Source organism: Globicephala melas, chromosome 1 (genome assembly GCF_963455315.2).
Source record: "Globicephala melas chromosome 1, mGloMel1.2, whole genome shotgun sequence".
Taxonomy (NCBI): Eukaryota; Metazoa; Chordata; class Mammalia; order Artiodactyla; family Delphinidae; genus Globicephala; species Globicephala melas.
The window spans coordinates 102,000,178-102,024,569 of record NC_083314.1 but is presented as its reverse complement, the minus strand read 5'-3'; the positions used below and the strand labels follow the sequence as shown (position 1 = coordinate 102,024,569).

The 24,392-nt window shown below is 35.6% G+C and overlaps 1 protein-coding gene across 1 annotated transcript in view; it reads right to left on the bottom strand.

The window, feature by feature from the left end:
- DPYD (dihydropyrimidine dehydrogenase) overlaps positions 1-24,392 on the bottom strand; it is an 849,503-nt gene that overhangs the window by 774,971 nt on the left and 50,140 nt on the right. The window contains exon 4 of the mRNA XM_030868763.3: positions 4,048-4,158. Within this exon, the coding sequence (XP_030724623.1) occupies positions 4,048-4,158 (111 nt within the window). The remainder of the gene's footprint in view (positions 1-4,047; positions 4,159-24,392) is intronic.

Sequence of the window (24,392 nt, the reverse complement as noted above, 5' to 3'; positions counted from 1 at the left end):
AAGTGGTCCAGGCAAGAGATATAAATGCAGGAGCCATCTGTCTATACATGGTATTTAAAATGAGGAGACAAAATGTGATCACCAACTTAAGTGAGTCTCTAAAGAAAGAAAGAAAGATCTGAGCCCTGGGCACTCTGATATTTAAGGGTGAGAAGATGAGGAATAACCAACAAATACGCTGAGTGAGAAGGAGATACCAATAAGGAAAGAAGAACACCAGGGAGTCTAATGTCCTGGAAGTCAAGTGAAAAAAATATTTCAGGAAGAAGAGAGTGACTGCCTATGTCAAGTACTGCTGATACAGGCCACAATTTGCTCTTAATTTAGCAATTTAAAGTTCGTTTTCCCTAAAAGCAAAATTTGAGACAGGGATTTGGGTTCACGTGATTATGGAGTGAGTGTTCTTCAGGAAATACCAATACAAGAGGGGTGAAGCAGGGTAGGGAAAAAAAAAAATGCTGAGCAAGCATTTGTCAGTGATAGTGTCTTGTCTTAGTCAAAGCTACAGGGCAAGGATCTGGAGCACAACTGCCCATAGGAGCTGTCCTTACCTTGAGGCAAGCAGGCTGGCTTCTTCTAAGATACTGTCTTTCTTTTTAGTTCTCAGAAGGTTAATTATGATACGTCTTGCTATGGATTCCTTTGTGTTTCACAGAGGCTTTTGAATCTGTAGATTTACGTCTCTTGTTAAATTTGGGAAGTTTTTAGCTATTATTTCCTTTTGGGGTATTTTTCAGCCTCACCCCGTTTCTTCTCTTCTTGATAGGGGTAGAAGTTCAGTGGTCTCACCACTGACACCACAGAGGGTGACTGGGGTTGTGGGCTGCCTTGGTTACCGGCTAGCTAGTGGGTATGAAAATCCTGACTCCCTACTCTTTCATCCAGCAGAAGGATTGGAGCATCTCATCCTCTCATCATAAGATGGAAGTCTAGGCTCCCACTCGGCCTTTATGAATGCATCAGGATGAGGTCACAATTTTTTTTGTTTTGTTTGGCTAGATTAAAGCAGTTACTGTCGAAAAGTCTTCTGTTGCTAGACTGTTCCTTTCCTGGTATTTTGGCTAGAGAGAGCAGACTTTGTTGAGATCTGTGTACGTGTGTGTGTGTATGTGTGTGTGTGTGTGTGTGTGCATGTGCGTGTGTGTGTGTGTATCAGTTAGCATTTCTGGTTTTCCAATTTCTTCAGCTCCAAGGCAGAAAAAAGAAAACCCAGGGAACTCATCACTGTGTCATGTTTCAGGTCCATATCCCTAGCTGGCTGGCCTTCTCTTCACTTTTCAGAATCTTCTTATGCTTGTTTTACCTATAAGGCTTTTTAGTTTAGATGAGTGATTATAAAACTCAAGTATGAAAACTTATCAATTCAAAATAAATCATATCTTGTGGTGATACTTTTATTCATGCACAAAGAGAATAATAATGAAAAGGAAAAAAATGCATTCTTTAATTACACTGAGGATAACTTTCAACTCTAGCTCCATATTTCCCCTTGGGAATATTATTTCACTGTTCTTTATTAATCCAGTGTATCACATAGAGTTTTCAAAATGGTTTACATCCAGAGCAATATATCTGCTGTTAGAAATTGAGATTATTTTAACATATATTTAAAGCTTTTATTTTTCCTCTAACACTTGCTCATTATAGAAAATTTGAAATATACGAAAGTGCTAAGAAAACAAATATAATTACTATTAACATTTCATTATTTTTTTCTTTTTTTCTTTGTGAATATGTATATAAGTGTGGTTATGTAAAAGTGCATACAATCATTCTTAAATACAGTGCTGTTTCGTGCCTTGTTCATATAATATAGATTGTAAGTATTTTTTCAGATTATTAATTATTTCAAAAGTAATTTTAATGGTTGCACAATTTACCACTGAATAGATCGGCCCTAATTTACTTAACCATAACCCAATGGTTGGAATTCAGTAGGTTTTTTCCCCCAGATTTTTCTCTACAAATAATGTTGGGATGATCTTCTTTCTATTTAATTATTTACCTACATTCCGAGTTCTTTCCTTAGGATAGTTTACTAGGAGATGAATTACTGGGTGTAAGTGTTTGATAATTTAAAGGTATTATTATGGACTGAACTGTATGTATATCCCCTCAAATTAATTTATTGAAGTCCTAACCCCCAGTAACTTAGAATGTAACTGTATTTGGACAAATTTGGAGACAGCCTTTAAAAAGGTAATTAAAATGAGGTCATCAGAGTGGATCTTATCTGAGATATTGGTGTCATTGTAAGAGGAAATTTGGACAAGTACAGAGTGAAGACCATGTGAAGACACAGAGAAAAGACAGCCAGCTGCAATCCAGAGAGAGGCCTCAGAATAAATCGCCCCTGCTGACACCTTGATCTCAGATTCCTAGCCTCCAGAGCACTGAGAAAATAAACTGTTCTTTAGGCCACCCAGTCTGTGGTACTTCGTTATGGCAGCCCTAGCAAACTAACACAGGTATTAACAAATATTGTCAAAGATATTGCCAAAGATACTGTCAAATTGCTTTTCTAGGAATTTGTGCCAATATATATTTAATAGAGAAAAACACTTCTCACTGTATCTTTGCCAATTACAAAAAATAGGATAATATTGGACTGGCCAAAAAGTTTGTCCGAGTTTTCTGTTAACACGTTATGGAAAAACCCGAATGAACTTTTTGGCCAACCCAATATACACCACTCAGTTTACAGGCTAACATTATGGAATGAAAATGCTAATTTTTATAAAATAACAATAACAATAATAATAATAGAGAAAGCCTCTCTTTCTAAATAAACAGTTTAATAATCTATAAAGGGGACCTTAGAGAATTTATCTAATTTAATCTAATTTATCTGGATCACATTTAAAATGAGAGAGTTAGACTTGATAATCTTTAAAGGCATTCTAAGTTTGAAAATTATGTGATTCTTTTTTCAGTGTCCTTCAATTGTTCACATCATTATACAGGAACATGACTGATAGTTGATCTATTCCTTGATCTAATTTGGACCACATTAGTGTCCTTCCAGAGACCTCTACTAGAAATGTCATAGTAGAATGCAAAGCTCACAGAGCCGGAGCAAGGAAAACTGAATTTCAAATCCAGATCTGCTAGTAAGTGGCTGTGTTATCATCTCAAGTCATGTTGTTTCTCCGTATTTCTATTTCTTTTTTTACTCAAAAAACTTTGCTGGTTGGTCAGTGACAGAAAGATTAAATATCAGATAAAAACAAATGCACATGAGCACATACTCTCAATTCCTATCCTCAGAGTTTATATGTAGGAAAGAAGTGCATAAAAATAAATTAAAATTATTGTATTAAATAGAACATATACACAAGGTACCAAAAGAGCTAATGTTAAATAAGCTAATACTATTAATTAGCTCACTAGTTACTTTGAGAAAATTAATTTTGGAGAAATTAATTTTGGGAAAGCAGGTAAAAAGGAAATTGCTTTCCCAAACTTAAAGATGTATACCTCCTAAGACAGCATTTTAAAATTGCCTTCAAGGTTGTACTTAATCCTCATTTATGGCCTAACAATCCCAGCCCAGTAATCATTTCATGGGCCCAATTAAATAACATTCTAGCAACCAGATCTCAGATTTTTGCACCTATACCTCACCTGGAACTATGAGATGCTCATATTGAATACCTAATGTTCAAATATTCCCCCAAAGCATATTTTATAACAGTTTGTATACATTAGTATACCCTTGTTCAACTGAATTATATTTATAACTTTGAAACTCTTCTGTATCATTGTGTCATTACAAAATGATTTTAAGAGGTTTTTACAGATTTTTAAGAAAATAAATTTTGGCACCAAACTAAATTTATGATTTTAAACTATTTCAATAGATTTTTAAGCATCAAAATTAAACACACTTTTCAGATTATTCAAATATAAAATATTTAAAATAAGAAAAATATCACAGCTGTACTTTACACATATTTAATTATGTTTCTAACTACATATAAAATCTGGTCTTACAGTGTGTAGAATGAGATAATTTTCAGCATGAACTCATGTATCAGTGGTACTTACAAAGCAGTTCTTATCAGGATTTCTTTTCCAATGTTTCTTGGCTAATTTCTTGGCCAAAGTGGAATGCAGAGTTGCATGAGATTGTGTTCGAGGATTTAAAGCCAGGATACTCTGAAGACAGTATAAACAAAGCATAAGCATGTGTAAATATGTTGGCATTTTAAAAAATCAAATTTTATTTTAAGATTCCCCACACATACCCCAAAGACATATATTAAAAATGTTGTTTTTCCCTTCTACTATTGTAATTCCACAACAAACTTATCTAAAGTAATCATTTACTAGGTGATATCCCAGCTGACTTTATAAAAATATTTATTAATGATAATATGGAGTTCAAAAACATGTGAAATATAACAAATAACTCTTTAAGATAAATTTTATAATTAGTATTACACATGAGAATGAAAAGAGAGGCACTTCATTCCAGATTTGATTTAAAGTAGTAATAATACTCTCTACTTTAAGTTTTTAGAGTTTTACCAATTGCTTTCAAACGTATTATTTAATTTAACTTACAAACAGCTACTATTATCCCAAAATCTTGGATGATCAAATAAATTGAGGCTGGTTAAGTAACCTGTTCAAGATCTCACAATTAATATGTGGAAGGGAATGAATCAGAACTCAGTTCTTCTGAGTGTTGGGCTTACATTTGAATTCATCCAAAGATGAAATCTATATATTTTACTGTGACTTTGTGAGGTATAAAGTAGAAGAGAAAACCTTTCTAACCACACATGTAAAGCAGCACCTGAGTAACTGAATAAAAAATGAATTCCAAAGCCCTGTCTTAAGCAATGTTTTAAAACATAACCACTGGGCTTCCCTGGTGGCGCAGTGGTTGGGAGTCTGCCTGTCGATGCAGGGAACACGGGTTCGTGCCCCGGTCCGGGAAGATCCCACATGCCGCGGAGCGGCTAGGTCCGTGAGCCATGGCCGCTGAGCCTGCGCGTCTGGAGCCTGTGCTCCGCAACGGGAGAGGCCACAACAGTGAAAGGCCCACGTACCGCAAAAAAAAAAAAAAAAAAAAACATAACCACTAGGAGTCTTCCAGAACAATCACATGAAGACCTCTGCAGATCAACTCCCCAGCAGAACAATATAACTGATAAAAATTAGTAAAATTAAGAAGACTTTGAAATCTCCAGAAATTGTCGTGAAGCCAAAGAGCAAATGAAGGAACATTTATTCAGGAAAAATCTACTGAAACTTGGTAAGAATGGCGAGGGTGTGTGGCATTCGAAGTGCAGTCTGCCCCCAGCCTCCACGTTCCCAGTTCAGCCTGACAGAAATTCTACCTCAGGTGAGTACAGCCAAGAACACAGAGCTCCCTCCGCCCCCAGCCTCTAGCTGAGGCTGTGGTGTCTCCCAGAGAGAGGCAGGACATTAACATTTCTCATCCCCTCTCCCTACTCTACCAGCTATGCAGCAACTAAATGCCAAAAGTGCAGCTGAGAAGTCAGGAGCTCCTTTGCTTCACCCAGCCCCCACTCATAGAGCAGAGGCTCTACTTCAGAAGCAAACATACCAGTAACAATGGGGTTCTGATCACCATCATCTCAGCTCGCTCATGGTTTAGAGTTAGCAAACCAAGAGAAGCAAACTGAGATCAGAGGTTACCGCCTATACCAGGGCCCTGCTCATAAAAGCAGGAGTGTCACTCTGTGAGAAGCAGGCCACTGTAACCACACCTAGATCTGGAGCTGTGGCTCAGAGATTTTTCCCAGAGAAAGAGGCAGGCCATAAGAACAGACGGCTCTCCCCAGAAGAACTGACTTTATTTGAATTAATACATAGGAAGTTCAAGCCTAAGGGTAGTCTCGAAAACAATAAAGATTTTGATGCCAAACAATTAAGACAAAACTGGTAGCTTCATGAGAGCAATAAAGTAAGGCATAAGGCAGACAGTTTACCAGAAAGAAATAGCTAACAGCTCCTGCACGGCCACAGCAAGCCGCAAAGACTCACCTGAAAGCTACCCCAGCAAAGGGGCCCAAATTTAACTGAATCACACTGTGGAGCAATTTATATGCCAGGGCATTGTCAAAAACAGCAGAGCAATCAACTAGCAATCAATAGAGACTAAGAGCTGGCTGTGATACCAACAGAGGTGGATAGTTTAACAAAGAGATCCAAAGAGAAGACACAGAGTCCCACTAAAACCCCTGTCATCCCAGAGTTACTAGGCACACACCCACGACTTCACCCTACATGAGTGCTATCTGAGGTTCACACCTTGGGGGAAATAGACTTCCCTAAAGTAGTACACCAAATCACTAAACAAATATGCAAACAACAACAAGCCCCCATCCCTGGGATGGGGGAGAAGGAAATTAGTATCCTGAATTGCTATATTATCTGAAATGTTCAGCTTTTAATAAAAAAAAAAATTACAAGACATTCAAAGAAGCAGGATTATGTGATCCATGCAAGAAAAAAAGCAGATAACAGAAATTGCCTTTCAGAGGTTCCAGGTATAAGATTTAATAAAAACTTCAAAGCAGCCATTATAAGGAAGGTATAGTAACAATATCTCATCAAACAGAATATTCATACAGAGATAGAAATTATTTTTAAAATTATGGAGATAATAAACTACAATAACTGAAATGAAAAATTTGCTAGAGGGGCTCAGTAGTATATTTTAACTTGCAGAAGAAAGAATCAGCAAATTTTAAGAGAACTCAAGAGAGATTATGCAATCCAACAAACAAAGAGAAAAAATATTTTTTTTAAATTAACAGAGCCTTAAAGATATGTGGTACAAAAAAAAAAAAGATATGTGGTACACCATTAAGTACCCCAAAATATTGTAGCAGGATATCAGGAGAGGAAAGAAAGGAGGAGAAAAAAATATAAGGAGAAAAATGACTAAAATTTTGATTTTAAAAAAAGACAGAAAAAACATTAAAGTATATATCCAATAAGCTCAAGAAATTTGAAGTAGGATAAATGCAAAAAGATCCACACATAGGAACGTTGGTAAAAATGCTAAAAGTCAACACCAAAGAGAAAATCTTGAAAGCAGCAAAAGAAAAATACTCATATGTACAAGGGAACTCCAATAAGTTTAATGGTTGACTTCTTATCAGGAACAATAAATGTCTGAAAGTAGTAGGATAACATTTACAAGGTACTAAAAGAAAAAAATTGTCAACCAAGAATCCTATACTGAAGGCAGAAGAACAAAAAGGAAATAGATTTGAAGTATACTGTAAACCAACTAGACCTAATAGATATCTATAACCACACTCCACCCAACAACAGAATATACATTCTTCTCAAGTGTACACAAAACATTCTCTATGACAGACCAGATGCTAGGCCATAAAACAAGCCTTAATAAATTTTAAAGGATTAAAATCATACAAAGTAGTTCTCCAACCACAATGGAATGGAAACAGATATCAATAACAGAAAGAAATCTGGGAAATTCACAAACAGCTTACATGCACATAGTAAACATTGTGCTGAGAGGAGTCAGTTACAAAATACCACATATTGTATGATTCTATTTATACACAATGTCCAAAATAGGCAAAGCTATAGAGACAGAAAGTAGACTGTGGCTGCCAGGGGCTGGGGGGATTAGGGCAAATGCAACATTACTGCTAAAGGGTATATGGTTTCTTTGGGGATGATGAAAATTGATTGTGGTGATAGCAGCACAGCTATGAATACACTAAAAGCCTTTGAATTCTACACTTTATACAGGTAAATTGTACAGTATGTGAATTACATCTCAATAAGGCTGTTACCAAATAATAATAATAAACACATATTCTATATTCAGTGGATTTCACTGTATACTGCATTCATTCTAATAAACATCAATTGGGACTTATTTTATTATCCCAGTATAAATGAAGATTACTTTTAATAATTGCTATATATGATATACATGATATTTCTTCAATCTATCAATTTAGATGTCTGTGTTCTGGACAACAAACGAACAATAGAGCTATGAGTTTTAAACTCATAGTGTATTCCTTACGATGAAATAATGCCAAAGCAACCTAGTAATAAGAGCCAACATTAAAAAACATAAGTGGGCTCCCCTGGCGGCACAGTGGTTAAGAATCCACCTGCAAATGCAGGGGACACGGGTTCGAGCCCTGGTCTGGGAAGATCCCACATGCCGTGCAGCAACTACGCTCGTGCGCCACAACTACTGAGTCTGCACTCTAGAGCCCACGAGCCACCACTACTGAGCTCACGTGCCACAACTACTGAAGCCCGTGCACCTAGAGCCCATGCTCCGCAACAAGAGAAGCCACCACAATGAGAAGCCCGCTCACCGCAACTAGAGAAAGCCCTCTAGCAGCAGCAAAGACCCAATACAGCCAAAAATAAATAAATTTATTTTAAAAAAAGAAAGAAAACATAAGTAATCTCATTTTTATACAAAAAAAGTTGAAAACACTTCCTTATTATAAAATAGATGCAGTTTTGTTTTAGTTATTCAACCTGAACCATTACTAATCTCACACATTAATTCAAACTGATAAATAAAAAGATGACATTTTTTAAGGTAGTTATTGTGGCCAACATTTAAAGGAAAAAAAAAAAAACTGGGTAATATGCAAGAAAGATGGCTGTATTTCATTTAGTTTTTACTTCCACAATCCATACTGTGATAAATGATTATGTTTATCTATGTCGGCACAGTAATGTAACTTTGAGAATAAATATTCTGAATGCAATTTATTGGCTGCTTATCACAGTAACTTTTCTTTTACACAGCATAAGTAGAAAGTATAACACAACATGAAATATTGGGTTAACCTTTTGCAAAAAGGCAGTGAGTTGAATTCAATGGATCTTGGCTAAAAATAAATTGGATTGTGGAGAATGGTTACCAAGGATTTGACTTAATAATATCCCAAATGAAAAGTGATATAAAATAAAAATACAAGACACGAGTGGTTGAGAGCTGTTAAAAACAATTTTCCAAAGCAAGACTTTTTAAAACTAAAAGTCAATATCATCAATAACTAAGCAGCTGGCAGAATAATACAGGAGAGTTCTAAATTGTGTTCTTCCTAAGAAATGACCAAAGCCAGGTCCTAAAAGGGTCACAGGGTCCCCTCCCTGGATAAATTGAGCACTATAAGAGGCCCATTAACCCTTTCAGATATAAGGCATACTGCTTATAAAGGGAGATTTTCTCCCATGCAAAGAATTTGGCCTTTGGCTTTCCCATTTTCAGTAACACAATAAAAATGTACTGGTGATTCTAAAGACAAAAAAACAGAATTTGAGAAAATTTCATTGTACTAATTTTATTTAGGTTAAGAAACGATAGAATATGATCCAGAGACAGATTTACACATGAGATCAAGTCAGAGGCATGTGTTGTCACTGTGCTGTCTGTCAGTGCTATTCTGGGAAGCAGCTGGAATGCCACAACACAAAAACTAGAATTCTGCATCTGAGGAGCATCCTTCTGTACTGCCATAGAGAACACAAAGAGGAGCCCATATTGACTACAATAACAGGCCCTCACTTCACAAATAAAAGCATTAAGTCTTAGCCCAAAAATACTGGAACTGAGTACTGAGAGCTTGAATTCCAATTGCAGAAAACCACTTGGCCAACATATTCTCTTTCTAAACACACAGCTTTGTTTTATATCACAATATCGATTATTCAAACATAATGCACCATTAAGCTCCCTTCATCCTTTGCATTTTAAATTATAAGCAAATGTTTCCTCTTCAGTACTGGTCATTGCTTACTGACCCATTAACATAATACACATACACTGACATTTCTGATTTACAGGCTGAACTTAATGAGTTAGATTTTGTCTTATTTAAATTATGTTTAAATTTTGTCTCTGGTAACTTATCCTGAGGTCTCTATAATGGTCTCCTACTTTCCATTGAATCATGTCAAAAATAAATAAAATTTAAAACATGCTTTTCTCATTTTTTCATAATTCGGTATAACTATCTTGATTTCAGCAAAACATTGTATTGTGCTGTCATTCTTTTCCTCTATAAATATTCTCAGCTAACAGAAAAACAGAAACAACTATTGCTTAATGATTTTGCTAAGTATCTCTTGCTTCATCCAGGTAACAATCTAACAAATGTTCATCAATGGAGAACTGAACTTTTCAGTATTCATTTGCTTAACAGTCTCTTGCTTACAGGCCCCAATCTCAGCCAATTACCCTACTCTTTCCTATGTCTATCACTAGTCATAGTATAAGGCAAGTTTAAGTAACTTAGGAATTTACAAAGGTGTCTTTGGCTCTTGGATAAGCTCAGAACTCCAGCTGGGTTGGGAGCTGAAGAGGAGAGAATGCAGCCTCCATTTTGCACCTTGCACCCACACTTGAGATATAAATAACCTTGAAGTCTGAAAACCTTGGAAATCCATGGTAATCTGTCCCGGTCAAGAAATCTAATTATTCTTAATGCACTTTCATTCCTTGTCCAGGCTCAGATTTCTTTTCCTTTAGGTTGGACTACCTTTCCAAATAACTTATCTTCCATATTTTTCATTTTACTAGCTCTATTCAAAGAACATTTTTTCCTTTATGCACAATGACTAACTCACTACAGTTAATACATAATTGATGAAGGATGAAGTCTCTAACAGTCCTAAATTTTACAACTTTCATTGTATTAAATATCTACTAAGCAATATGCATAGTGTTTCAGATTAAATTTGGGCTTAGATTTTAGCTCTACTATTTTTGCTGGTTATTTAAACTCTCAGTCCCTCTACTTCTTCAACTATAGAATGGTCATTAGTAATAGTACCTACCCCATAGGGTTGTTTTGAGGATTAAATAAAATGACATATAAAACTTAGAATGGTGCGTGCAGAAAGTGCTTAATACATGTTATCAATTAGTATATGATGGGACTAGATTTTAGACTCCACTCAACCCATTTATATTCATATTTTATATTGTTAATTTTGAATACATATGTATATATGAATCATACAGGAATATAGAAACAGATGAAGGCAACAGGTGAAAAGGTAACTATAAATGAGACAGTAAGTAGAGATATATCCCAGGTGAAAACAAATCATTGGTCTCTGAACTTATCTTTGCCCTAAGTCTGCAATTTCAAAGGCACATTGCCTGAAAATGCAATATGCTCTTCACAAATTAGAATGGAAGGGTCATGAAATTCAATTACAGATTTTTAAAATCCAGTACATGTATATAGCAATGTAGATATCATTTTATAATACATACAACTCTATATAACTCATGGACCTTTGGCTGCAACATGTTTCGGTGAACTCATATTACATTTCCTTCCCAAGAAAGACAGGGCAAGTCAAAAGTGATGAATTTATAAAACATCAAAAAACTCATCAACTGGAAGTGAATGAACCCCTTCAGAAATGCCAGTCATTCTGGGACTTCCATGCCTGGGAAATTTGATCTATTTCTACTGAACCAATAGTTAATACAAATAAAATAGTTTACGTATCTTAAAACACTGCATTCATCATGTCACTCTCCTATTCAACAAGCAAAGGTCTGCCACGTGAAGCTGCTGTCTGCCTTTGCAGGGTCCAGTATGCACTCTTCTTCACTTACAGAATACACACCACACATTAGGCACCTAAGTGCTTCCTAATTGAAAAACGTCTTTTAATGTCTTTCAGAAAAGATTAAGAATTCAAACACAGGATTCATAACTTATACATCTGATATTAATCTCATAATTCTTAATACAGAACAGAGCATACCAAAGGTGGTGACTGATTCTGACTTAGACACTGTATTAGTCAGCTTGGGCTGCTATAAAAGAATCTCATAGACATTTCTTTCTCACAGTTCCGAGAAGGCCCTGTCTCTAAATACTATCAAATTGAGAGTTAGGGCTTCAACACATAAAATTTAAGGGGGACACAAACATTCAGTCCATAACAGCCATGGAAAGGATTCTACTATCTGTGGAACTATGCAAATGTTAACTTGGGCATTAACTTAAAAGATATTTTTCTCTTAAGATTGCAGTGGTACTACATTGAGTCTACACTTTTATTTTATCAAGAAGAAACTTCAGAATAAACAAAAGAGATATTACATGGTATTGCTTAAATTTTAATAAAAACAATATTGACAAAGAAATTAATACTAGCCATTAATTATGTATCTTCCTTTATTCCTTTAACCATTTGAATAGCATACATACCTAGTTATGTACTGTTTATATATTTTCATAACAGGAATTGAAAACAAAGTGTCACATGCAAACCCTTATAAAGTGGTATCAAAAAAAATAAAATAAAATAGATAAAGTGGTATCAAAAATATAAAAAAGATGAGAACCTGTACTATACCCATTTTATTTAAAAATTTCACTACTTTATAAACTATTTTCTATTTAATATAATTTAATATATTATTGCAAAGTATCTCTGCATTATATATTTAAATAAAAAACAATATTTGGAAAAGGCATAACTATAAAAACTCATGCTAAAATAGTATCTTACATTCTCAAGAGTTGCATATATATATGAATGTATACACAGAAACTCAAGATAAAATTATACACGAAGAGAATTAAAGAGAATTATTACATTACCAAAAAATATTCACCAGTTCACTGATAATTAAGAAAATTCATATTCTAGAATTTATACTTTTTATATTCAAGAAAAATTAGTAACTTTATCTTAAAACTTGCTTTACAGAAATTTTTTGGCCTCAAAAATCAGCCTTTGAGAGTCTTTTTAAGTAATATGAAAACTATTACAATTTACCTTTAATCTATTAACTTTTGTGTATAAGATACATTGTTTCTCAAAAGAGCTGTGTTTACAAGACTAAAGGTCATTTTAGTTCAAGAGAGGCTAAGTGTACGCCAGCATGCTAAAAATAAAGCAATACTGGAGAGCAAATGGAAAAGCTAGAAAACAAGATTTAAGGGGAAAGAAGAGAGTAGGACCTTGGCTGAGTTTAGATTTTTTTTTTAATTAACTAAATTGAGCAAGTAGCATGATTCCAGGTTCACAAAATCGTAATAAATCAAGGATTGACTAGTTGCCCTTCATTTATATGGTTAATAGCTAAAAGGAAACATATATGGGCTAGCAAGTGATTTATATCAGAAATAAAAACTAAAATTATTTTTAAGTGATCTATTAATTTCTTGATTTTATTAACATGAAGAATTATCATAAGATACATTTTCTTTTTGCCACCAGGAAGAGATCCACACCTGTGCAGAGACTAACCTACTTTCTTCCTTTTTTCCGCCCCACCATCCCCTAGTCTATCCCCACAGCTGTGCTTGCTTAACAAAAACTAAGGCAAAACCTTTGAACCAGCCCCAGCCAGAAAGCGCCAAGACGGTCAACCGCCCTGAACCGGTTCCAGCCCAACCACGAGGGCGGCGCCTGTGCAGACGAGAACCAAAGTGTCCATAAGTTGTCTTTGCCTCATTACCATGCTAAGATCTCCATCCAAAGAGGGGGCTTGCACTTTGCGAGACACAGTTTGTGCTGCATGCAAAGGAGCCCAAAGGACTACTCATGCTCTGGTTGCTTCTGGAAATTGCTGCCCCTTTCCCAAAGTCTGATGGCGTACTCACCTGTTACCCCTTAAAAGTTTCTCGCCTCCCTCCCTGAGGGAGAAGGGTTCAGTAGAACACAGAGCTTTCCCTTCCTCATTCCTTAATCAATAAAGTTTCCCGCTCTGCTTTGCCGAACCTGCTCCCCTTCAATTGGTGCAAGCAGCACCAGGCAAGAAAAGGACCCAACTGGGATCCACCCGATCCAGGAGGGGGTCAGTAAGAATTTGAGAAGGATAAGTGTGAGGCAAGGATGTGGTGAGTTTGGGAGTTGAACTATTTAAAATCAAGAAAATGCAACTTTTGAAAACTTTTTTTGTATTATGCTATAAGCTTTAGTTTACTTCTCAACTCTCCATGACTTTTACGCCGTATTCAATACTGTTGATTTGCTCTTCTATCCAGAAATACATCGTCTTTGGTTTCTCTGGTATCAGAGTTTTAAGGCCTCTCTTTCTATTCACTACCTTTACTTCTGTGACTTCCATTGTCCTCTTGACCACAATTAAGGGTCCTTGGACCTCTTCTGAATGCCCCTTTATTAATGATTTCTGCAGCTGAGTCTTATATCTATATTCCAAACCCTGAGATCTCTCTCTGTCTTGATCTACAGTTATCTACTTCACTGGATGCCAAATAACCCACTTGCATGTTCCATCATTATCTCAATTTCTTCACATCAAAAAACAATGTATTGTCTTTTTCACCCAACTTTTTAACTCCACTTGACTTCTGTCAATAATACCACCACTTCTCCAGTAAATTGAACTTCACATGTGGTCAATCTATAACTACTGTTTCTTTTGTTCCTTAAACCCACACAATGCCAATGTCATTTACATCTGGCCCATCCTCTCTGTATTTCCTATTTCTACAAACTATTGCAGATCCTATTATAGTACACTTGGATCATGATATACTACTACTCTCCCAATTAAACTATTCACCTCAATTCTGTACTTTCTCTCTTTCCTATATAACAGACATCCTACACACATATAAATGCACGTGCACACACACATATACACACCACAAAGCTTAAATGTCTCCCCATTACATACATAATGCCAATAAAACTATCACCCTGCTATTCAATCTGGTACCCACACATAGACACACCACAAGGCTTGAATGTCTCCCTGTTACCTACCTAATGCCAATAAAAATTATCACTTTGCTATTCAATCTGGTACCACCTACCACTCCAACCTACTTCCACTCTCACCTATTTGTTGTTTATTGAGTCTGTGTACAATCCTACCTCCACACTTCTGCTCACATCACTTCCTGTCTAGGATGCAGCCACTTTATGTTAGTGTAAATGCTAACTTTCCTTTAAGAACTAAGAACTATTTCCTCCAAAAATTAAGAAGAACTGTCCCTCCCTCTATTTAGATCATATCCATGAACTTCTAGATAACCTACTGCCACTGTCATTGGACACATCAGATAGGATATCAATTATCAATATATATGCCCTCTCATCAAACTGTTCAGTAAAACCCTCAAAAGCAATGATATAGTTTATATATCCTCCTGTCCTCAAAACCAAGCATAATTTTTCATTAGTAAAATTATGCAAAAAATGGTTAATAAGAAAAGTTCTTTAGCAAAACAGTCATAAAAAGCAGCAAGAAACTTCCACTGGAGAACGAACTTTAATGCTGGCAAAACAAACAAAATTTTGTTTTCTTAGTGTTCATTCTATTGCAGAGGACAAAAAACACCATTCAGTATCTGTCAGCACTTACAAAGATATTTAAGCCATATAATCATTAACTACTCCAAAATGGGAGGTCAGTGTTTTCCTACTTTCATTGGAAGGTTTAATCACTTGCTGAAGCAGCAGTGACACTTTGAACTGAACCTTGCAATCTGTGGTAATATAACACCAGCAAAAAGTTCTGACAAGAAAACAAATGAATTATTTGTTATCCACTTTGAACATGTTCTAGGGTCAAAATTTTGAATTTTATTACACAACACAGACATCTCCAACATATGATAGATGTGGTCCCTACGACAAAAGAAGATGCAGACCACTGGACGAAGTAGACACAAAAAAAGAAAAATAGGGGCTTCCCTGGTGGCGCAGTGGTTGAGATTCCGCCTGCCGATGCAGGGGACACGGGTTCGTGCCCCGGTTCGGGAAGATCCCACATGCCGCGGAGCGGCTGGGCCCGTGAGCCATGGCCGCTGAGCCTGCGCGTCCGGAACCTGTGCTCCGCAACGGGAGAGACCACAGCAGTGAGAGGCCCGCGTACAGCAAAATAAATAAATAAATAAATAAATAAAGTGGTCTAAGTATGTTCATAGAGCAATGCATGGTGCTAAGTCAGCCCAGAAGGTGAGTCTAGGAAAGGCTAGATTTGAAGTGTATTTTTTAAGGGTTTCCCTTGTAATCTTTAAAATAAAAAGGAGATCCTCTTAAAAGAAAGTATGACTTGTTGTTTATTAAAAAAAACCTGGAAAATACCTGGCAAGAAGAGAAAAGCTAAATTACAGTCTGTCTACAGTTGAGTAATATACATACTTATTATAAATTGTTTAAAAAAATACTGATTGGAGAAAATATTATGAAAAGGTTTTAAAAGGAGGAAAAATCAAATTTATATATGAAATAAGATCAGTTCCATGAGAAAGATATAATTTTGTGTATTAGATAACTATTTTAATTAATATAAAATGCATGGATATAATTACTATCTAAGCCCTTTCTCTTACGTGATATCTTGTATTCTTAATGACCTTTGTTTGAGTGCCTAAGAGAATGATCTCCATTTATTATAAAAAGTAGTATTAGCTAATGGAAAATATGCAGTATGAAGTCAGATCAAGGTATCTCAATTCTTTAACAAACATGATCTAGCAATTCCAACTAGGGGCATAAATATCTCACTTTAAATACTTTGGATTTAAACCTAAATTAAGATATGAAGAAATGAAGCCTCTTTTACTACTCTTCCGTTGTGATTAAATACTACTTGACCTAAACTGGTTTCCTTTCAGGAATAAATAAAATTAAACTCTCTGCATCTTCTCAGGGTCTCTAGGATTCAGTACATTAGAGTTGGAATGGACTTTAGATATTAAGATTTTATTTCCCATCCTAACTCAGAAATCTTATTCCAAACACTTATTAAACTATATCAATCAAATTTATCAAAGAAATATGACAAAGCATTAATCTATAACATATACAAGGCTCACACAAAGTATTAAGGAAACAAGAAAATGCTAAAAGATAAATACAAAAAGGGCATAAACACTTCACAGAGGAATGCATGTATATTTCCAGTTAAAAAATGTTCAGCCACCCACTGGGTCTTCATTGAAATAATTTTCTGCTCCTACCACTACTAGAAAAGCTCCTGTCAACTCTCTGATGATGAACAAGTTGCCCATTATTTCTCTTTGTGCTATTGTTGTCACACATTTCACTTTTTTTTTCATATTTTTCACCTTTTTTTAACTTTTCAAGTAATTTTTATAATAGCTTTATTGAGATATAATTCACTTACCACAGTTTACCCATTTAAAGTATACAATTTAATGGCTTTTAGTACATTCACAGAGTTGTGTAACCATCATCATAAACAATTTTAGAACACTGCATCAATTCCCCCTCCCCCAAAAAATCCATACCCATTAGTAGTCACTTTCCATTTACCCCAAACTCCCAGATTCAGGCAATCATTAATCTACTTCCTGACTACAGATTTGTCTGTTCTTTTTTCCCAGCTTCACTGCAGTATAATTGAGAGATTATAAAATTAGATATGTATTTAAGGTATACAATGTTGTTCTAATATACATATACATCATGAAATGTTACCACAATCGAGCTAATCAAAATACCCATCCCCTTACAATTACCTTTTGTGTGTGTGTGGGGGGGAAGAACATTTTACTTCTACTCTCAGTAAATGTCAAGTAATACAGTACTATTAACTATGGTCACCACACTGTCCGTATCAGATTTCTAGAACATGTTCACTCTGCATAACTGAAACTTCGTACCCTTCGACAATCATCTCTCCATTTCCCCCACCTCCCAGCCCCTATTTTTGCCTTTCTGTGCCCAGCTTATTTCACTTAGCACAATGTCCTCCAGGTTCATCCATGACATTGCAAATGAGAGAATTTCCTTCGTTTTTATGGCTGAATATTCCTCTGTGTGTGTGTGTGTGTGTGTGTGTGTGTGTGTGTGTGTGTGTGCTCCATTTTAGTTATTTACTCATCCACTGATGGACACTTGAGTTGTTTCTGTATCTTGACTATTATGACTAGTGCTGCGATGAACATTCCCGGGAGTGCAAGTATCTTCTCTTCTGATACTGATTTCTGTTCTTTGAATAAATACCCAGAAGTGGGATTGCTGATCATGTGGTAGTTCCATTTTTAATTTTTTGTGGAAATTTCACACTGTTTTCCATAACTGCTGTACCAATTTACAGTCCCTACAACAGTGCACAAGAGTTCCTTTTTCTCCACATTCTCGCCAGCACTCATTATCTTTCGTCTTTCTGATAACAGCCCTAACAGTGTGAGGTAGGCTCTCACTGTGGTTTTAATTTTCATTTCACTGATGAATAGAGGTGTTGAACACCTTTTCATATACTTATTAGCCATTTGTATGACTTCTTTGAGAAACGTCTATTTGCATCTGCCTTTTTAATTGGATTATTTGTTTTCTCACTATGGATTCACCTATTCCAGACATGTCATATAAACAGAATCACACAATATATGGTCTTTTGTAACTGCTTTCTTTCATTTTGCACAATGTTTTCAATGTTTTATCCATGTTGCATTTTACTTTTATATATATTATAAAACCCACACTACATAGTTTTCATTTAAATAATTATCTTTTAATGACCTTTAAATAAGTAAAAACCATACATTTACCCATGCAGTTACCATTTTTGCAGTTTTGTATTCCTTTGTGTAAATCAATATTTCTGCCTGATATCATTTTCCTTGTCTGAAGGACATGACTTCCTTTCACGTTTCTTACAGTGCAGGTTTGCTGCTGATACATTCTTTCAGCTTTTGTCTGAAAAAGTCTTTTTCACCTTAGTTTTCGAATGCTGATTTCACTGGGTATAGAATTCTAGGTTGAGAGTTGTGTGTTTTTCCCAGTACTTTAAATACGTTGCTCTGCTGTCTTCTCACTTGCATCGTTTCCAAGAAGAAAGCTGTTTACCCTATCTTTGTTCTTCTGAACTAGTTTGCCTGTGTTTTTGTCTGCTTTGAAGATTTTCTCCTTATAACTGGTTTTCAGCAATTTGATTATGATGTGTCTTTGTGTGGTTTCCTTCATATTTCTTCTACTTGGCTTCATGGGGCTTTTTGGACCTATGGATTTATTTTCTCAAATTTTTTTCTGATTTCTCATCCCACCACCACTCCTCTCCTTAGGGGATTCCATGTACGTATATATTAGGCCACTTGAAGCTGTCCCACAACTTGCAGCTCTCTTTTTTTTTCTCTCTATGCTTCATTTCAGATATTTCACTATCTTTTCTTCTGCACTATCTAATCAGTGTTTCATCTTATCCAGTGTATCCTTCATCATAGATATTGTAGTTATCATTTCTGTAAATTCAATTTAGCACTTCTGTCTTATCTTCTGCGCCTCTACTTAACTTTTGAACACATAGAACGTTATAACTATTCTAATGTCCTCTACTAATTCCAACATCTGTGTCAGTTCTTAGTTTGTTTCAATTCGTTCACGTTTATCCTCATTATGGGTTGTATCTTCCTACTTCTTTTCAAAAATGTCTAGTAATGTTTAATTGGATGCCAGGTATTGTGGATTGCACCTTGTTGGGATATTTCTGTATTCCTATTTATGTTCTTGAGTTTTGTTCTAAGACGTAGTTATGTGGAAATAGTTTGATCCTCTTGGGTCTTGCTTTTAAGATTTGTGAGGTGGTATCTGAGCAGCAGTTAGTCTAGGGTTAATTATTTTCCACTACTGAGGCAAGTGCCCTATGAATCATGAAGTGTTCCAGTCTGGCTGGCGGGAGCAAGCATTCTTCCCAGACCAGTGTAAATGTCAGGTACTGTTCCTTCTAGTTCTCTCAGATTGTTCTTTACCCAGCTTTGGGTCACTTTTCTCACATTCATGTGCTGATTTTCCCTCTGAGAAGCACTCTCCTCTGTTACTCTGTGCTACAAACTCCAATGGCCTTGGTCTCCCCAGAGTCCACCAGGCCCTGGGTGGGTTCCCACTTCCTGAGATGAGGCTTATAAACTCTCTCAAGAGAGTAAGCTGGGCAAATATTGGGGGCTCTCCTCCTTTATTATCTGTCTCTCAGGGATCAGAATCTTTTGTTGCCAGATAGCTAGTTTATTAAAAACCATTGTTTCATATGCTTCATTTTTTTTTTACTATCAGGTGGGAATGTATGCAGGAACGGGTTCGTTCAGTAGGCCCGAGTCGCTCAAATCCTGCACATTACCAGAAAAGGACTATTTTCAGAAGTGGCCCTTGACCCACTCCTGGGAACCAAGCTGGGAATGCTCTGATCAGAGTACTTTTATATGCCTAAGGTCTTGGGCCATGCTACACTAACCTGACTAGATAGTTTAAGCTTACAGTGTGATTAATGATGAACATCTGCTTTTTCTCTGGGGGTCTGGTGCTTGAGTAACTGAAGTCAGCCATGTAGCACTATATGCCTCTGTGACTAAGGCCAAATAAAAACTGTGAACACTAAGGCCTGGGTCAGTGCCCCTGGTTGGCAACACTTCACACATGTGGTTACACATTGTGGTTGGGGGAATTAAGCATGTCCCACATAACTCCATTGAGAGAGGACACCTGAATGCTTGTGCCTGGTTTCCTCTGGATTTGACCTATGTTCCTTTTCTCTTTGTTGATTTTAATATATCTTTCATGTAATAAACTGTAATCATGAATATAATAACTTCTGAGTTCTGTGAATACTTCTAGTGAATCAATGAGTCTGAGAGTGGTCTTGGGCACCCCTGACACAAAATGTAAACTCATTCCCTTTTACTCCACCTTGAGCAGAAGTGGAAGTAGAGACAAGAGTACCATATTTTAACGGTCACTCTGTCCCACACAACTTAACTTTCTAAAGCATCTTGACAAAAAAACATAGAGAAATTCTCTAAATGGCAACAAAGTGATTTCTCCACTCATATATTCAAGTGTCAGCCAGTAAGATGTATTTAGAAGTGTGGGTCTTTTAGGAAGTCTCATTAAAGGGAGGGGTACACCCTTCTTTTCCTCTTCCTCCATCCTTCTGGAGCTCTAACTTCCAAACTGAACGATGAGGTGGAGTTGAGGATATCAGAGTGTAAAGACAGAAGCCTGCTGACAAGAAAAAGGTGCTGCATGCCCTCCACTATGTATCTCTGGGATGCTTTACATGAGGAAGAAATAAATCACTGTCTTGTTTAAGACACTTTTATTAATTTTTTCTATAATATGCCTCATAAACTGGTTCTTACAGTGCCCGAGGTGATTCTGGTGGCCAACTAGGTATGGGAAGCACTGATAGTCCCATCAACAAGCAAACTATTTGGAGCCAGAATATATATAAACATCAAAATGAAAGCATTTGGCTTATGTACTTAAAAGAAAAATGGGAAATCACATCAGCATAAGTTAGTATTTTTCTTGAAACCCATCACCATGTCAAAAATCCTAAACCAAAAATTACTCATTTCAAAAAATGATCAATGGAAACTTTGTTGTGCCAGCACAGAAAAAAAAAAAAGATTCATTTTAATCTCCATTGATTGACTGCTAATAGGTTTCTCCATTTTAACTGACATGAATTTTTTACAATATGGCACGATGATGTGAATAAAAATTTACCCAATGTTCATTCGTACACTGTTTTCTGGAAACCTTCCATAACCATCCTTTGCACACTCCCTGCCTTCAATCCACTCAAACCAAGCTATGTTAAACCCAACTTACCAGGCTGTGGTAGATTACACACTCTGTGCTCCCGAGATACACTATCTCTATCAATATTTTTGGACTTAATTTCAGGATTTATTCTCAGCCTAATATATATTTCAAACAAGAAGACAGCTTAACTCCTCTTTCTCAAAATTTTATAACGTTTCTTCTTTGTAGAAATACTTAGGCACATTTTTCTAATGTTCTTACATTGGACGACTGTTTATAATAGCTGATGTTAAATCGGAGATTCCAGTACACAAGGCACCATTCTAAGAGTTTTTCAAGTTGATCCTGTGATGCCATTACTATTATTATTGCCACTTTATAGATGAGGAAACAAAATCACAAGGAGGTGAAGTAACTTGCCCAGAAAGTGGCAGAGTGTCTTCAGATTCCATACTGTTAATCACTACTCTACTTCCTCCATGGGCAGCAATAATATTACCTTCATATTTACTTTTAATGTATGTAACTCAAATATTGCAGTATATTCACTGTAAATAATGAAATGAGTTTTGTATTAGGACATATAACAATGTAAATAAGACATGAATAAGTCAGACTTAAAGAAAAATCTATTATCTGTCTGTTAGCCACAGCACCTAACAAACTAACTGGTATACATTGATTACCTGCTTCGAGGTTAAATGAAAAGAAAGAGGCAAATCTTAGAGATATTGTTAAGGAAACTCTGGAAGGAGGTGATGACAATGAATGAAAGCTGTAAGAGACAGAAAAATAAGTGTATCTCCCATGTCAGGAATTTGTGATTATAAGAGAAAGGGTAACCACAGAAAATAAAAATTGAGATACAGAACTGGCTTAGGAAAAAGTGTTCAATTCTTTTTGACACATCACTTGAGTACTGGTGTTATCTTACAAATGACACATAGACTAAAAAAACTGACAGTGAAATACAGCATGTTACCAGTGCCTTTCAATTGTTGAATTTGAATGAAGTCCAGACATCTTATCTGAAAAGCTAAGATCTTTCCTTAATTGTGAAGAAATCACAGATGCTCTGGTACCAAAAATACAATTTACAACTTAGAAATGCCAAGTAACACTACTTCCATTATAATAGAAATTATATGCTTAACACTTTCAGTTTATAAAATTTTTTACATATATTATTAGATCATGTGTTCCAATTGAAATCTACACTGTAAAAAAAGAAAAAAAAAAGTCTACTTATGTGCCTGTCTGCCCAACAAGACTTGAGCATATCGACTATAATGAATGGCTATGACGCATCTCAGTACCTTCAGTACCTTGTATAGGTATAACATAAATGAGGCTCACAATGAATTGAATTGCACCTCCTTAGAGTGTTAGAGCTGTAAGGGATCTCCATTTACAGATAGATGAACCTAGGAAGGTGAAAGGAGAACCCAAGTTAAAGGCAGTCAAGATTAGGACCAAGTCTCCTGATTCCATTACTTCACCATATTCATATAAAAATATTACTACAAAGAAGCTACAAAATATTTTGAGTTATCCACTATTTTACATTGCCTCTGACCACACTTCTGACTGGAAGTATATATAAAAGCAGAAATGGAGCAACAATCAAGAAACGTATAAATATTCAGACCAGAGAGAGGCATAATAGGTCAGAAGTTCAGTGTTTCAGATTTTTTGGATAAAACTAGGCTTCTTTTGTTTCCACAGGAAAGATCACATGATCCCCATATTTAAAATAATTCTTTAAGCATTAAAAGTTTTCCATTGCCACTGAAATACTATTCATCTCAAGATGAGTAAATTATCACTGTCACTTTCAATACAAAGCTTCTTGCACTTCAGCTGTCATTTTACAGATTCATAACTGAAAATAAATTTTAAGCAGAGTTACATTGCTGTGTAATGAGTAATAATTTTATCAAATTAGTAGCATTCAGCTTCTAGTGAGATTTATTTTAGTCATAGAATATTTAGTAAAAAGAGCATACAAACAGAACCATTTACCTTTTAAGACTTTTCTAAAATGGGGCATACTACTAGGAAACAATCAGCTATTACTCTCTATTTCAATCTAAATAACTGTAGTAACTTCCAGGTGTTTGATAAAAGGCAATTCCATCACTGTATAGGTCCACATAGTTTCTATAAGCCTTCCTGGCATTTAAACTTATTCAAAGGTATAAACATTTTCCTCAAAAATGATGGATATTAACTTGTAATTAAGGTTATTATGTTAGCATAGAGGAGGATTTGACTTAATGGAAGACTCTCTGTGATGGAAATTAACAAGATTGCTACATAATTACATAACAGAATTAATTGTGAGCAACATTTGTGCTATTTACACACTTGTTAAGATTTAAGGAAGCAAAGGCTGGATGATTAATACATCTCGTAGTATTTACAATGAAGTGAAATAAAAACGAAGTACTAGAAATGATCTGTTTAACGTTATCAGAGAATGAGATATCTCAGACTTCTTTTGCTTTTTTTTTTTACATTGAACATAATAACTTTTTATTGGAAAAGGTAAGAAAACTTTAAATACAATGAAATTCAACCCTCCTAAAAATACAGGTTATGGAACTGAAGCATTTGATAACTTTTAAGTATACAAAAAAATGGTGTTTCTCACAATTCATGAATCAGTTCCAAAGTAGAGCTTCTGCCATAACCAGAATCTTGAAATAGGCAAAACATACTAGACTAGCAAAGCAATATCTAATATGAGCAAGGCTGTAGAAATGTCCCGTGTTATTACATTAATTCTATTATTAACATAGCAATATCTTTAGGTTCACTAATATCTTTCTAAAATTATTCCTTGGAAAACTTTTCTTGGAACTATCTTACATTTCACTGTT